The 16,064-nt window shown below is 41.4% G+C and overlaps 1 protein-coding gene across 1 annotated transcript in view; it reads left to right on the top strand.

Moving 5' to 3' along the window:
* The window catches only part of PDE7B (phosphodiesterase 7B), a 541,867-nt gene extending 527,272 nt beyond the window's left edge, over window positions 1–14,595 (top strand). The window contains exons 11-14 of the mRNA XM_006885008.1: window positions 2,460–2,556; window positions 7,469–7,549; window positions 14,044–14,260; window positions 14,394–14,595. Coding sequence (XP_006885070.1) covers window positions 2,460–2,556; window positions 7,469–7,549; window positions 14,044–14,260; window positions 14,394–14,595 — 597 coding nt within the window. The remainder of the gene's footprint in view (window positions 1–2,459; window positions 2,557–7,468; window positions 7,550–14,043; window positions 14,261–14,393) is intronic.
* The last annotated feature ends 1,469 nt before the right edge of the window (window positions 14,596–16,064 follow it).

Here is a 16,064-nt window from a genome sequence, read left to right as displayed (position 1 = left end):
AAAAAAAAGAACATGTAAAGCCATTATTCACATCAGGTAAAAATCACTTAAGGACATGATCGATAATTTTAGCACATTTGAGCAAGCTGCAACTCCCTTGGTATAAGTTTGGGCGGTGGCCTACTTTCTTAAAAGCTTTGTGACACATGAATTTTTTAAGTGGTTTTTCAAGCAAGCAAAGCCTGGGTTTTGGGTGAGTGAGTTGATAACATCACCCATTTCCTTGTTTGGGAACTGCTTCACCACAAAATAACCCCTTGGTTGTTGCATTGGGTGAGGATTAACCATATTTTGTGGCTCAGGAGAGAACTGACCACTGAAACAATATTACAATTACATAGGCAGTTTCTATAATATGAAAGTGTGTTATTATATTAACTACAGGTCATTATCACCGAGCTGGAACCAACTCATAATTGACCCTCCAGCAGGTTGTTGAAAACGCATTAGATTGCTTATTTTTCTTCCTTGGAGCTGCTGGTAGATTTGAACCACCAAAGGGTGCAGCCTTTGTGTTAGCAGCACAACTCCTTACAGACTAGGCCACCAACACTCCCTATATTCACTATTGTTCTCCCCCAAATTGAGAAACAAATAACCTTCCTTTACCTCATATCTATTTAATAGAACTCTATTTATTTAATTCATTAATATCTATTTCATAAACTCCTATTTCATCTGAGATACAAACATGCCTGTCAAATTTTGCCGCATTGGGGAATCAATAAATAATTTTTTTTAAGTTTAAAACCATTTGCATGCATCAGGGCCAACCCTTTGTATCAAGAAGCCGTCTCTGACATAAGAACAGAGGAGGGGACTTTGGAAATGGAAGCCAAATATTTGAACCAGAGCCTTCTTCTTAATCTTCTGTTTTCTTTCACCTTTCTTCCCCCACCCCCCTTTTTTTACAAAAGATGGAGTGGATGGCCTCCAGGGTGATCTTGACCAATTTTCACCGGGGAGATAGTGGTAGTTCCACTGAATTGTAGTCTTTTTGTCTCACTCTCCCCGCCTGATGCCAGCCTCGGTAACTGACTAGCATGTTCCATCCTTTCCAGGGAACATCCTACATCCATCTGTAGAGTTATGCCTCCCTCCTCCTTTCTCCCAGACTAATCGTCTAGTCTCTGAGTGCTACCAAGTGTCTGTCAGGTGCCTGAGTTTAGTAACTCAAGGAAAAGCCTGCAGGCTTGTATTTCAGAAAGCAAACTTGCTTGCTCAGATGAATCCTTTAGCAGCCAGCATCTGGAGAGGTCTTCTGCTCTTACCTACTCCAACCCAAAATAGTCCCTCCATCAACCAGAAAGTAAAAAATCAAATTGGCAACTTAATGCTATCGGGCTTATCCAGACCCCATCACTGTCTCGATCTGATCAAAGCAAAGAGACATTGCTGGTGAGCAGGACACACACTAGGAGTCCATCCAGGTCCCTCAACAGCTGCTGGTTAAGGGGGAGAATCTCTCAGAGAATTCTAGGTAACCCTATTCATGCAGCGTGGCTGACCATAGCTAGCATTCCAGATCCAGACCAGTGGGGAGGCAAGCTAAGAAGGCCTCGTTTAGCGCTGCAAACAGAGCACACGTGCATGTGACATGAGATACAGCCTAATTCAGCCAGACAGGGGCGTGGAAAGGCCAACATGCAGAACTTGGGTGATGTATGGGGTTGGTCAGTGGGATGAGCACAAGGTCCCATGATCTCACTTGAACCTGGCTCATATGCCTGGTGGCTTCCCTCACTTCTAGAGCAGGAGCAGCAGGAGGAGCCAGGCCACAGCTTTCTTTGGCTTGTCCCTCTCGAGTCTCCTCCAGGAAGCAGCCGTGTGTCCTTGCCCTGTGGCTCTTCCCTTATTCTCACTGCTCGAAGTGGGAGTTCTGAAAAGAGGTTTTGTGTAGCAGTGAATAAGTGCTGTTTCCTGAAGGAACAAGCCAGGAGGCCCTCTGTAAACACAGGCCAGCACCCTGAGCCAGCCAGACGTGGGTGGCTCAAAGGATTAATGCACTCATCTGCTAACCAGAAGGCTGACTGTTCCAGTCAACCCAGAGGCACCTTGGAAGAAAGGCTGAGTAATGTACTTTTGAAAGATCAGCTCTGGACCACACCCTGAGAAGAGCCAGGGTCAATCCTTTTCTGCTGGTTCCCTCCGAGGCAAAGGGTACCCACAGACTGAGTGGTTGCACAGTCTCCGTTAGGGAGGGTGCACTGGTGGCACTGTCACCAAAGCTTCAGCTGCCAACCAAAAGGTTAGTGGTTCAAACCTACCGGCCACTTCCCTGGAAAATGATGAAGTGGTCTGCTTTGGGAAACAGCCTCGAAATCCCTAGGGGGCAGTTCTCCACTGACCTAGACGGTGTCTGTGAATCTACTCACAGGAGGGGTTGGCTTTGGCTTGAGGTGCTTTTGCTACTGAAGGGTCACCTTCTGACAATCTCCCCCTCCTCTGCCACCCCCCAGATTGCCTTGAAGTGTGCCGACATCTGCAATCCTTGTAGAATCTGGGAGATGAGCAAGCAGTGGAGTGAAAGAGTGTGTGAAGAATTCTACCGGCAAGGTTCGTGAGGCCCCCAGGCGGACTCTGCCTCCTTCTGTCTCCTTTTAGGCATTTTTCCTCATGAAATAGGATAATGGCTAATTTATCTTTCATGGCATTTGCTCTTTCATCAACTCTTATTATCCTAACCTTTCTCTTTACCTGTCTTGCAAACAAACCATTCTGCCCATTTGGGGGAGGGGAGGAAACAAAACTATGTAAAGGTCATTTACTACAGAAACAAATAGTGATGAGGTACATGAAAAAATGACTGAAAGGGAAATTTTATATAGAGATATATAATTACATATACATTTTTTTCCATATATGGCTTTCCCATGCAGCTATGCTTTGCCTTTCACTTTAATGAGCTGAGTACAACCTAAAGGTTAAATGCCATCTGCGGTCCATTTTTCCTGCTCCGACAGAGGACTTAAGACTCCTTCTTTCCTCCCATTTTCTTAAGTAAAACTCTAAATGACACCAAACACAGCTGACCAACACTTGTGAGCATCCTCTCAAACAGCCTCAAGCACGAGGTAAAGAATTTTGCTATGAAAAGGCCTGAAGTAGGGAATAATCATTTTTTTTTCCCACAGATGAACCTCATTCAGAAGTAAAGCACTGAAGTAGCAGGCAGCATCCTGACGGCTGGGGGGCCGTAGGCGTTTGGACACAGCCGTGTTTCTTCGGGCCTGGTTTCAGGGTGCAGGATGTTTGCTTAGGCACAGCAGTGCCCTGGTGCTAGTGACAGGATCAGGTTGGAGAGAGACTAAGAACAAATAAGGCTTCAAGTGCCCCACATACCAGCGCTGGGGGGAGGTCAAATAGCGACAGTTAGCCTTTTCCAGACGCCTCCATTGAGAGATGTGTTGATGGCATCACGATGGCCCCAAAGACAGGAGACAAAGAGGTGATTGAGTTCGTGTGGGGCCAGAAGGCTCTTCTAACCACCTCTCTGGTTCAGAGCAACAGTGCTCCTATGGCTTCTCCAACCCTGTGCATTTTCACTTAAACTGAATATAACAGGTTAGGAGTCAAAAGATTAGTTCTAGTTGTCTGTGAGATCCAATATCTGTTTAGGGCCAATAAACTGAAACAATATATTTGATAACAAAAGGAAATATATTGAAAGTGGAGTGGTGAGGACTTCAACTGGATATAATGAGTACTTACTTCCCTTTCTGTGTGATATGAGGACTATGTCACTAGCGCACAGAGAGAGGAACTGGGACCATCCTTGGAAATTCCTGCTCTGCTGTGATTCACTTACATGCATTGTTTGTAGTGAGAGAGCGTGAGTCTTCCCTTTGATCATTTTATACATCGTTTGGATTATGGGCAATTAGGGCAAGGACTATGTGACTCGGGCATAGAGTACAACCAGTTGAGTTGGTAAATTCAGGCTGTTAGGTCAGTAGAGGGCAAACGTGATGCATCATGAGGATTCTTTGTAAAACCTGACTGTTGTCCTAACAATGTACGTTAACTGCAGCATTATGGAGTGAGAAAACCTAGAACATTTGTTATCTGGTCTCCATAGATCAGATCTGATGCCCCTTGCTCTCTGGCACATCATCTCCTGGTAGGGGAATATGATTGGAGGACACAGAAGGCTCCTTTTGATCTAATAACCCTAGATGTTAGCAGATGTCTGCCTGGTCAAGAAGAGAAGACTCTCCGGTCACTTCAACTGCCTGTGCTCCGTAATGACTTTGTTGTTGTTGTTGTTGTTGTTAAGTGCCATCGAGTCATAGGCGATTTATAGCGACCCTATGAACGAAAGACCTGGACACTTTATGGCTTTCATCATTTCTCCAGGTTCATAGGGCTTCTGGAGGCAAGCTATTTTGGATGTGGATGCCACTCCTGCTTCCAAGTTTGTTTTAATCAGGGAGTTCCACCAAACACTCTCCACCATGGGTAACCATTATCACACATCAGTGTCACAGTGTTCAGCTTCACAGCATCAACCAGTTACCTCTATGCAGCAAGTGGACAGACCAGGGCTATACGACCAAAAACAATTAAAAACAGGCCCAAGGGCTGCAGATTAAAGTCACCTACCTTTGGTAAAACCAGGTCTGAGGGCCACGGATTAAAGTCACCCATCTTTGGCTTGTTAGCATCACTTTCTATCCACTACGCCAACTGATCTCTCTAGTTGTTGTTATTGTTGTTGTTGTTAAGTGCTGTCGAGTCATAGGCAACTCATAATGACCCTATGAACAAACGACCTGAACACTTGTATGACTTTCATTATTACTTGCTAAAAACCTGATGAATATGACTTCTCACTTTGATGAATTTCCTCTGGCTTCAGTTCAGGGTTTGGACTCTTCTCTCCTCCTTTCAGTCAGGCTTCCTCAGACTGCTAAGAGTCCCTGTCAAAGGGCCTCAAATAGGATCTGAGATTCTGAACAAAAGAAAACTCCTAAAACCAAGATCAAGGCCAAAAAGGGGAAGGAAAATGAGATCCCACAAATCAGAAAAACAGTGTAAAGTTCTCGGAATAGAAATCAGTATTCCCAGAACCAACTTCTTCAGAAAGTGGAATTCTTTCCTGATTCATTTCAAATACATGTCTTCTCCATCAAACAAGTGTTCCAAAAGATTTTATTAAAATATTTACTTGTAGTCTTGGCTAATCTTCAGCAAAAGTGAGATACTCTTATGTACAAATCCCTATTGGAGACCTTATAAAGGATCCAAGAACATGTACCTTCAAAATACTAATCAGCAAAGCTCCTGGTAGGGGAGATGTGATTCAATTTTCCTCCTTGGATTTTCTACATTGAATAGCAAAGTGTCTGAAACATAACAAGTGCTTCATAAATACCTATTGGATAAGTAAAGCAATGAGTGATCCAATTTAAAGGTCAGACGGCCCCTGAAAAACAACAACCCAGAGCAGAGGTCACATGGAAGCATTTGAGTACTTAACAGACAATGATATTAGAAGATCTAGCACCCAAGGAAGGGAAAAGTCAGGCTGTGTAGTGTTTTGCATTTGCCAATATGGTAACCCCAAGACACAAGTGGATAGTTCCATTTAAATCAAATAAAATTGACATTGTCTTTCTTCATTTTTAAGGCCTGTATTTTGAAAGGCTGTCTTAATGAGCAGTGCAGAGAGTATTTCTGCTATTCTAGAAAACTCTATTGCACTGCCCTAGTTCAGACAGACAGGAACAGGCTTTGGTCCAGCTTAGTCCCACAGAAAATCATTATAAAAAAGTAGATTTGTGGAGACCCATGTACACCAGGCTACATCTGAAAACATGACAATGGGAGTCATCAAAGATAGCAGATTTAAGGTAACATATATAATAGAATACAAGCAAGAGTGGTTAAGGAGGAAACATTAAGGGGGTGGGGGGGGGAGATATTTAAAAACCAAACTAGAGTCAAGCAGAAGATTGCTAAGAGAGGGATTTGGGGCCTTAATGTGTAGGTAGAGTGGAAGGGAGAAACCAGAGACAAGTCCGCCAAAGTCAAGCAACCTTAACAGGAATAGAGAGGTGAGGATTTGAGCTGGTTAGAGTAGAACTTCATTGCATTTTAAGGGTGTCACACTCTGTCCTCAGAAGCTATTACTACCTGGAGTTGAAGAATCAATGTAAAGGGACTTCCCTCAACTCCTTAAGCTTAAACCAAAATTATTTCCTCACCAGCACCCAAAAGATCCTGGGAAGTATGGCCAGTTTCAGAAGAGGTGACAAAAAGGGGCATCTGGGAGACAATCTGTAGCAGGGATCCCTAGGGTGGAACCTAGGCTTGATTCTTTACTACAAGTGAGACCAAGAGTGATCTCCTTACTTCCCCTGTGCTTCAACTCTGTGAAAATGGGGATTAGAAGGAGATTGCCATGAACAGTAGATTTATTAACATTTGTGAAGTACCTAACACACAGTACAAAACTCAAAAATGCATTACTGTCGACTGGGAACCAACCCACAACTGACCATATGTTGGGTTTCCAAGGTAGTTAATCACATGGGATTAGATTGTCCGTCGTTGGTGCATTTGACTACTTTTAGGTTAGCTGTGTAGCTCCCTACGAACCTAGAGCACTGGAGCCCCCTAGCCACCAGTAAGAACTATATACTATTTCCTTTTTATCTCTCTAATTCAAGAAAGTATATTCCCAACCGTGAACTGAGTTTATGTTTCCTAGACCCAGCTTCTCTGTTAAGCGACTCTGCTGTTTTCACACACATACACACACACACACACACACACACACACACCCTCAGAATTTTTCATCCTCAGAAAGGAATGATAGAGTATTTTAAACAAAATACCTCACATGATAAAAATTAATCATAGAAAACTTTCAGAGCTCTAGCTGACAAAAGTATTAAAAAAGAAATTTTATTCTGCCCTCTATATTTTTTAAACTTCCATTACATTTGTTAAAATTCTAAGAATCAAAGAATTGTTGGACTGTTATTTATGATTAATGATATAGTTAACAGACCAAGCTGCCTCTAGAATAATGGGGTCTTTCTATTACTTCTCTCCCATTTCCTACCTATTAATATTATTATTATTTCTTGTTGATCTTGTTGATTTCAGGCAAAAAATGAATACTTAGCATAACATCTGTTTTCTTAAGCTAGACTTAAAGTCAGAAGTGCCGTTTCATGTCAGGAAATTGCCCATTAGTTCTTTCCTTGTTTTTAATAGTGCTTGTTCAAAAGTTAACCTTAGACCACACCTAATTACAATGAATTTATTGTAAATGATTGTGGATTCTCCAATATCTAAAAATTTCACAGAAGTTAGCAAAGAAAGGCAGAGTTGTGTTGAAGGCTTCGAATGATAAGAAAGAGTCATTCCCAGAATAACCTTTTCCAACTAGGTCATGAAAAACTATCAACACTTACATAAATTCTAGATTATTAATGTGTTTCTTCCTGCTTCTTCCTAGGTGATCTTGAGCAGAAATTTGAACTGGAAATCAGTCCTCTTTGTAATCAGCAGAAAGACTCAATCCCTAGTATACAAATTGGTGAGTTGAATTCAATCTTAACCAGATGGTTTCGTCATCTCTGCCAAGAGCCACAAGAGAAAGGTCTGCACACTATTTTTTAAAGATCCATACTGAAGGGTTAATCAATGTTCTTTTAAATGACTAAATGGGAAAAAACTCAACCTCACAACATTCTGAAGCAATTAGCTATTGAAAAACATAGAACCTTAACTAACCTACATTACTTTTAGAATCAAATCAGAATCTAAGAGCATAGGAGGGAAGTACTAAGAATCAACTATTTACTGCCTAACAATGCCATGGCTCCTACTTTCTTCAGAGATTGAAAGAAGGGATGTGAGCAGAATCTGCCTCTGGGAACCTTGTAGTTTGGCTCTTCTCATTCCCAACATTGCCTAAGGTCTAGTACCCTACCTTCAAGTCCTTTAAGTCATGCTGTCCCATTGCAACCTGAGGTTTCATGCTTCCCTACTCTTTGCTTCAAAATTTATTTTCAGTCTCATTCTCTTAAAACCATGCTCTCAAATGCCAGTTGCACTAAAGTGAAAAAGAGTGGTGTTAACATATCCAAAATAATTAATTTCATCTAATTGGGTTATGCAAAAGACTTAAACAGGGAACATTTTGGGCATTTAGTAAAGGAAATATTTCTCATCAAATGAGAATTTCAATTGGTCCTTAGAATATTCCACCAATTCTATCTACCTCTAAAACAAGTCTTTCTTTTTCTTGCTCTTTTCTTCCAAGGAAAGCAAGCTTTGTTTCAAATTCTTTTTGTCTTACAAGCTATGACATTAACATGTTTTCCTGTTTCCATAGACCCCAGGCAGTTTAATGCCTTTCCAGTGCTCTATCTATATATCCTAAGCCCACGGTTTAATGCCTTAATATTGTGAGGGAAGGGAATAAACTAACAAATTGAAAAGTAAAGAGATCAGACCAAATTGGAATGACATTCTGAAAAATCACTGAAAAGCATATAACATTACAAAAAATTAGTGAAGTTTTACTAGGGAAAGAGAGACAAAGTTAAAAATATTTTAATGGAATACGCAAATATGAAAACAGTTATTTGGGAATTCTTAATGAGATTATTAGTGATCCATTGTCTTCCAAATTATTCTTAATATTATGCCATTTTTACAACTAAATTGATTCTTCCACCAACAACTAGAAGGTTGTTCTTGTTACATGCTGTCGAGTTGCCTTTGATTCATAGCAACCCTACACAGTTCAGCTTTGAACCCTGGCCTATTCTGAGCCAATCTCACTGTCTCCAACACACCTACCACCATTCCCCAAGTTACAGTGTCGATCCATCTCATCTTGGGTCTTCCTCTCTTGCACTGTCCTTCAGTAGTAGATGAGGATAGTAAAAAGAAATGAAGACCCAGGTCAAATTCTCGTTGAATCTAGACTTTCTGGAACCAAGGACACTTGGCTACCCTGAGATTATCTTTAAATTTTAAAACAAAAATATCCCCTGAACTCATCTTAAAACCATAGACTCGTTTAGCTTTACTAATAACAAAGTTTGTCTTTGAGCACTGTCTTTCAGAATTTCTCTATATGGCATTAGACTGACAAAAGTAACTCAAAAGATTGGATAGAAACCTTCCAAAGTGGTGAGTTTATGTTACTGGAGAAGGAACAACTCAGAAAAGGTCATTGAAGATGATTTCCCAACTTGAAGAATGGTAGTCAGTAGCACTGAATTGTACACACAGAAAATGCTGAATTGAAATATTTTGCTATGTATATTCTCAACAACAAATGAAATGAACTATATATATATGTAGATATATATAAATTAAATAAGTAAATATCTATATTTATACTATGTATACTAAAAAAAAAGAAAAATAAGACCTATAAGACCCAAGGCAGATGAAGATAGAGAACTGCTGATGGGAGCATCAACAAAGGAAGCATCCGCAGCTCCTTGTGACCTGTTCTCGTCTTTCAGTGTTAGAAGTTCTGCAGCCATGACTTGAAAGGAATAGACCCGGCACATGGTCCTACTCACTTTATAGAGCTCTGACTAGAAAGAAACGTATCAGACAATGGTTCAAGACTCTCAAATAAAAGCAGCTTCTCTTGTTAGGGGCACTGTCTGGATTGTCAAGGTAGACCTGATTTCACAGATGCTGCCCTATTGTTGTCATGAGAACACACTTATTTTGTCAGATTCATGTCCTGATTTTCAGCCCAGGAAATGTGGTTGCCATAGAGACCTGTTTTGTTTTGTTTTGTTTTGTTTTGTTTTTTAAATGGCACGGGGTTGAGTGAATAGGGAAATCTCATGGATGTACATGAACACAGCAACAATAAAGGAAGAGAAGGGGTTTGTAAAACAGCACTTAAGACATGAGCCTTGTCTGTGCTTCACATCTCTCAGCCCCATTGGTTCAGTCTTGAGTCATGTGGTATGCAGTGGAAATCAGATTATGATGGGAAAAGCCCAGAGAGATAAATTAGTACACGCAGCCAGGAAATCAGGAGACGTATTGCATTGCGCATGTCTACTGTCAGGGACCTCTCCAGAATGCTGAGGAGTAATGATGTAAGTTTGAATACTAAGGTGTGTCTGATTCAGGCCATAGTCTTCTCAATCACCTGCTATGCATCAGAGAGCTGGACAATTAATAAGAATGATAGAAAAAGAATTGATGCCTTTGAGTTGTGGTGTTGGAGAACTGTACTGAATATCCCATGGACTGACAGAGGAACAGACAGACATATCTTGGGAAAACTGCAGCCAGTTTTGGAAGCAAAGATGGCGAAGCTTCATCTTTCATACGTTAGACATGTAGCTAGGTGAGGCTATTCCTTGGAAAGGGAGATCATGCTTGGAAAGATGGGGGGGTGTCAGAGAAGGAGAGGAAAACCTCCAAAGCTGTTCATAGGCTTGTTGTGAGTTGAACTCGACTTAACAGTACCTAACAACAATGAGAACTATAGGTCTAAGACTCCCAGGCACAATCTTCCCATGGATACTAATTAATGCAGTTATTTCTCTTTTTTCAGTCCCTTCTATTGAAAATATCTCCTCTTTTTTTCTGTCCCAATGCAAAATGAGAATGTCTTAAGGGCAGGTTTTCTGCTTAAATAAGTATTTCAAAGTTATCCAGAGGGAACTAGGACTTCACATCTCCTTTTCCCACTTTTTCAGAAGTAGATCCTTAGGCCCTTCTTTGGAAATCCCTCTCAGTGGTCTTGAACCTCCAATGTACCGGTTAGCAACCAAGTGAGTTAGCCAAAGATCTGGACAAGTATGAAAACAGATGTATATAAACCAAACCCCAATCTACTGCCACAGAGGCATTTCTGACTCATAGCAACCTTCTTTCAGGTTTGTAAATGTATAAATCTTCACAGGAAGAGACTGTCCTCTTTCTCCCAAGGATTACTCAGTGGGTTCAAACAGCCAACCTTTCTGCAAGCAGCCCTGTAAGTTACATCCCATGCCACCTGGGCTCCTACACAGATTTATATCTCCAGGATAAACTCGGGAACAATAGGAATTGATTCATTAGATATTGGATTTTTAAAGTGCTGATATTATAAAGGGGGGGAAAGTGCTGATATTTGTAGCTTCTTAAAACTCAAGGTTAACTTGATAAGTATTCACACTTCAATCTTACAATGTTTAGTTTCATTTTAAAATAGCTTCATTTTTCAAACTATCTTTTTAGTCAAAAGTGAAAAATATTGGAAATTTGATGTGAAAACTGTGGAGGAGGTAAAGAAAATTTAAGAAAAGGAAAAAATGAAAAATTCTTTCCTAACTCTTAACATAACCTTATCAAAATGCTACATTATAGACAGAAAAATGTTTGGCTTCATTTTCCTCCTCTGGTTTCAGTTATCTAAAATGATCTCACAAGTTTAAGTCATACTTCATGTCAGATGAAGTAATGCAGAAGTGTGCAATAAGATTTTGCAAAGCTGCATCCTTTTTTCCAATTTCTTTGTTGTCCTTAAAGATCAAACATCTGTTGTTTGTCCAATAAAAAGATGATCAAATCAAGCTTTATAATTCACATTTCCATAAACATATGGGTTTAGTTGTTGGCAGATATTGTTGTGCTGAAAGCAATTGCCTTTTCTCCCACACCTACATATCAAAGAAACAAAACAGAAGAATAAATACAAATACAGTGACACCAAAATATAATCAATCCAATAATTCTCACCTCAATTGACCATTATCTTTTCTTAACACAGCGTATTTCATATGGAACGCATTGTGATGTAAAACATGCTTACAAAGCAATGAGTCTAAAATAAATAAGAGAACAGACATGCAAAGAAGCCTACTACAAAGCAATCTTTGTTAGTCATTAAAGTTTAGTTGCTGTCAGATGTCACTGAGTCAACTATGATTCATAGCAACTCTATATACAACAGATTGAAACCTCGCCCTATCCTGGACCATCCTTACAATCTCTGCCATTGTCAAGGCCATTGTTATAATCACTAGGTTCATCCCTCTCCTCAGCAGTCTGCCACTCTGGTTGACCCGCTACTTTTCTAAGCTTGCTATCTTTTTCCAAGGACTAGCTGCTTCTGATAATGTCACTACTGTTGCCTGTAGGGAACACCCTAGTTGAACTTCCTCTGAGACAGATATATTTGTTCTGTTGGCAGTCCATGGGATAGTCCGATCATTAGAGTGCACAGTAACTCTGATCATTAAAGTAGGGTTTGCCAGAAGCCAAAAGCAAACTCACGGCCATCCAGTTGATTCTGACCCATAATGATCCTACAGGACAGTGCAGAACTGCCCCAGTGGATTTCCAAGCCTGTAAACCCATACAGAAGCAGACTGCCACATCTTTTTCCTGAAGAGTAACAAGTGGTTTCCAAACACCAACCTTTTGTTTGGTAGCAGAATGTTTTATCCTCTGTGCCTCTAGGGGTTTTTCAAAGCAGGATGTTATGCAGGTAGAAAAATCTAGATTGAAAAATTAATACATTTTTGTCCACCTCAATTTAGTTTATTTATTATAATTAAAAGTAAGATGAAAACCTAAGACTCAAATCCTGAAAAAGATCCCTTGAAGTCATTTGCCCTCTCTGATCCCTGTATCCCACCCTCATTTTTTTGTGTCAAGACAGGCCATTTTAGGAGGGGGAAGAAAAAAATTTTGGTTTACATCTTTCTCCATCTGGAAATAATATTCAAAACTCAAATTCACTGCCATCAAGTCAGTTCCAACTCATAACTGACCCTCCATTGAGTTTCAGAGACTATAAATCTTAAGCAGACTGCCCATCTTTCACTCAGGTTGCAGCTGGTGGACATGATCCACCAGAGATGTGAAGCGGTTCAACACCCCCAGAGTTCCCCAAAAATAATAGCCAGTGTTTATTGTTTAAGTGACAGGAGCGTTCTAAGCATTGAACACACATGACACCATTTATTTGTCCTAACAAATCTCTTATGGGCTTGATTGTTGCTTCTGTTAGATGTTAAGAAGTCAACTTTGACTTCTTGTAGCCTCATGGGACTGAGTAGAAATTTCTTGTAGGGTTTCCTTGTCATCTTGGCCAAAGCGATTCTGCTAGTAGTTTGGGTCAGCACTGAGCTACTAACCAAGGAGGAGCAACTCACCGTGAACTCCTGAGAGACTGATGTAGCCTTCTGCTCCAGAAAGATTTCCAACCCACCGATGATCCTGACACGGTGACCTTCCGGCAGTTTCTGGAGCTGTAAATCTTTAGGGGAGGAAATTGTCCATCTTTCTCCCACCGAGCAGCTAGTATTCTATATTAATGTTCCCATGGAACAGCCCATAAAAATTGTTATTGTTGTTGTTGTTAAGGACTTGGAGTCATCTTCAACTCACAGTGATTCTATGTACTACAGAGTGAAATACAATCTGTACTTTACTTAAGCCCATTGTGTCAGCCCATCTCCTGGCAGCTCTTCCTCCCTTTCCTCTACTTTTCCAAGCATGGTGTTCCTTTCCAAGAGGAGCCTAGGAATTCCTATGTCCTACAGGCTCACTATGAGGTCTACTCTGTCCTATAGGGTCACTATGAGTCTGACCCAATTTCACAGCAACTGGTTTTACTTTGGTTTAGTCTTTTCTAGGACTAGATCACCAGATCTTGCTCCCTTAAAACAGCCACTAGATGGATTTGAACCTCTAGCCTTGCATTTAGTAGCCAAGAGCTTAACCATTATAGCTCCTGTGGGTTGATGCTCTCAGATTTTTGTTGTGGATTTCTGTTTGATTGATTGATTGATTGATTTAGGGAATTTTTGCTTTGTTCTGTTCTGATTTTTGTTTTTTAAAACAGATGAGGGAACTAAGACATATAAAGGTGAAATGACAATCCCACTGGAACACACCTTAAATTAAGTTCCTAAACTATGAGTGGTGGCCACATCTCATTTGCCTTCCCCATTCTTGGGGGAACAAACAATGGGATCCCGGTTTTGTCTGAAGAAAGCAGTAGTTCTTGCCCTCTTGGTGATGAGTTCTCCTCACCCTCTCTCTCAGGTTTCATGACCTACATCGTGGAGCCCCTGTTCCAGGAATGGGCCCGTTTTACTGGAAACAGCCCCCTGTCTGAGAACATGCTGAGCCATCTCGCGCACAACAAGGCCCAGTGGAAGAGCCTGTTGCACAAGCAGCCGAGGAGCAGCAGTGGAGGCCCCGAGCACGTAGGCGCGGGCACGGAGAAGGAGGCACAGACGGGGACTGCGGCCGAGGCCCAGTAGGTCCATGCCACACTCGGAGCCCAGGGAACGAGGACCTTCCCCGGCAGGGCCTCCCGGAGGGGGTAGAAGCTGAAGAGTTCACACCCGCGAGCCCAGCCCTGCTCTGGGTTCTGTTTTTGACCTCTTCAGAAAGCCACCCTCCTCCTCTTTACTGGCCTCGCCCATTTCCAACTGTACAGAAGCCATCTGTCACCTCAGCGTTCGCTGCCGAAACGAGCAACTCCATTCAGTAACGTGGGAGCTTGATGCCAGGGGCAGGCTGCCACCCAAGGAGAAGAATGAGGTGCTCCTGCCGTGTCCCCCACAGACCCTGGTCACACACACCCGGTGACAGGCAGCACTTCCTACAAAGTCCAGAGCATTTCTTGCCCCGTGTGGCAGCTGACTGCAGAGTTGCATGATGAAAAACACCAGCATAATCGGGAGCTCCCGAGAGTGGTCTCAAGGGCCAGAGCACACGCGAGGGCGCACGAGAGAGAGTACCTTCTATTTTAATAATAATTATTATTATAAAGATAATAATAAACCTTTTTAACTTTTCTATTTTGTGCACTAGACAATGGATCTAGAATTCTGGACTAAGAGTCCTCAATGTACACAAGGAGATCATTGTTTTGTTACTGACTCGATGCCGCCTCGGGTGAGAGATCTGGCATCTCCATCATTTCAGAATCCACGGTTTCCTAGTGGATGGAGGGGATGGTGCTGTAGGTCTCAATCCTTTGCACCATTAGCCAATCTGTCTTTTATCGCTAACTCAGATTCAGCGGCATGTTTCCATTCACACCTGTACATTTTCTGTAAATACCAAGCGTTACTGATTCCCATGCCAAAATACATGAGTATTATGGGATTGCTACCTTATAAACAATGGCACTGTGAACAAAATACTGTTAGTTTTCATACAAGAGAATGCATTTGTAAATATGGTATATAGAGTTTATTAATATACTGTTGTTTGCTGATAAAGGCCTTAACTTTAAACGTCTTTCATCTTCTGAAAGCTGCCCAACGTAAATCCTCACAGACGTCTTTCTGAACTGCTGTCCCATGTCAGCCTCTGTGCTTTCCATCTAAAGTCACAAACCAAAACAAAGTCTCTGAGGAAACTGTTTGGAACTCCACATGCATTCCGCTTGAGACCGTAGTGTGTCCTCTATGGCCAAGCAGCATTCCCTCAGATTAAAGAGACCCTTCAGTGAGCCTGAAGTCACTTCTCAATGCAGCGATGTTGCACACTCTGTCTGAACAAGACAACTGATACGCTTGTGTCTATAGGACTCTCATGAGGGGACACAGCAGGATGTCAGCCTCACAGGAAACAGAGCAGTTCTCAAACACCTTCTGTGACCCTGTCATACAAGCATAAGGGAATTCCCTGCTCCCACACTGCGCATCTGTCTGTTATGGCTATCGTACCAAAGTACCTTTGGTTTATGATTGGCATTCATTTCTTTGGTGTTAAAAGTAACTGGATTTTTCTTTTCTTCTTCATTTTATGAACAGCTACCCAACTGTTTAGCCAAGGTAACATTATTTGAGTAAAGAAAGTCCTTGGGTTTTTTTGAAAGACTTTCCCTTACTGGCAGGTTGATGTGGTTAATTATGGTCCTAGCTAGCATAGTCACCTTAGAATTGTGTTTCCCTTTTTTTTTTTCCTCTGCAGATACTTGACCAGAAAATCAATTTATTACAGCGTTCTTCTCTAGCTTCCTAAGCTCTGTGCATTGAATCTTTTCTTTATAAGTTCTTAACATAGTTAACATCAGATTAAAACTGGTAATGCCTCTTTTTGTTTGC

Source organism: Elephantulus edwardii, unplaced genomic scaffold (genome assembly GCF_000299155.1).
Source record: "Elephantulus edwardii isolate Elephantulus edwardi_28Jun2011 unplaced genomic scaffold, EleEdw1.0 scaffold00039, whole genome shotgun sequence".
In the NCBI taxonomy this organism is placed as follows: domain Eukaryota; kingdom Metazoa; phylum Chordata; class Mammalia; order Macroscelidea; family Macroscelididae; genus Elephantulus; species Elephantulus edwardii.
Note: the sequence above shows the minus strand (reverse complement) of the source record. Positions and strands in the feature narration are given on the sequence as shown.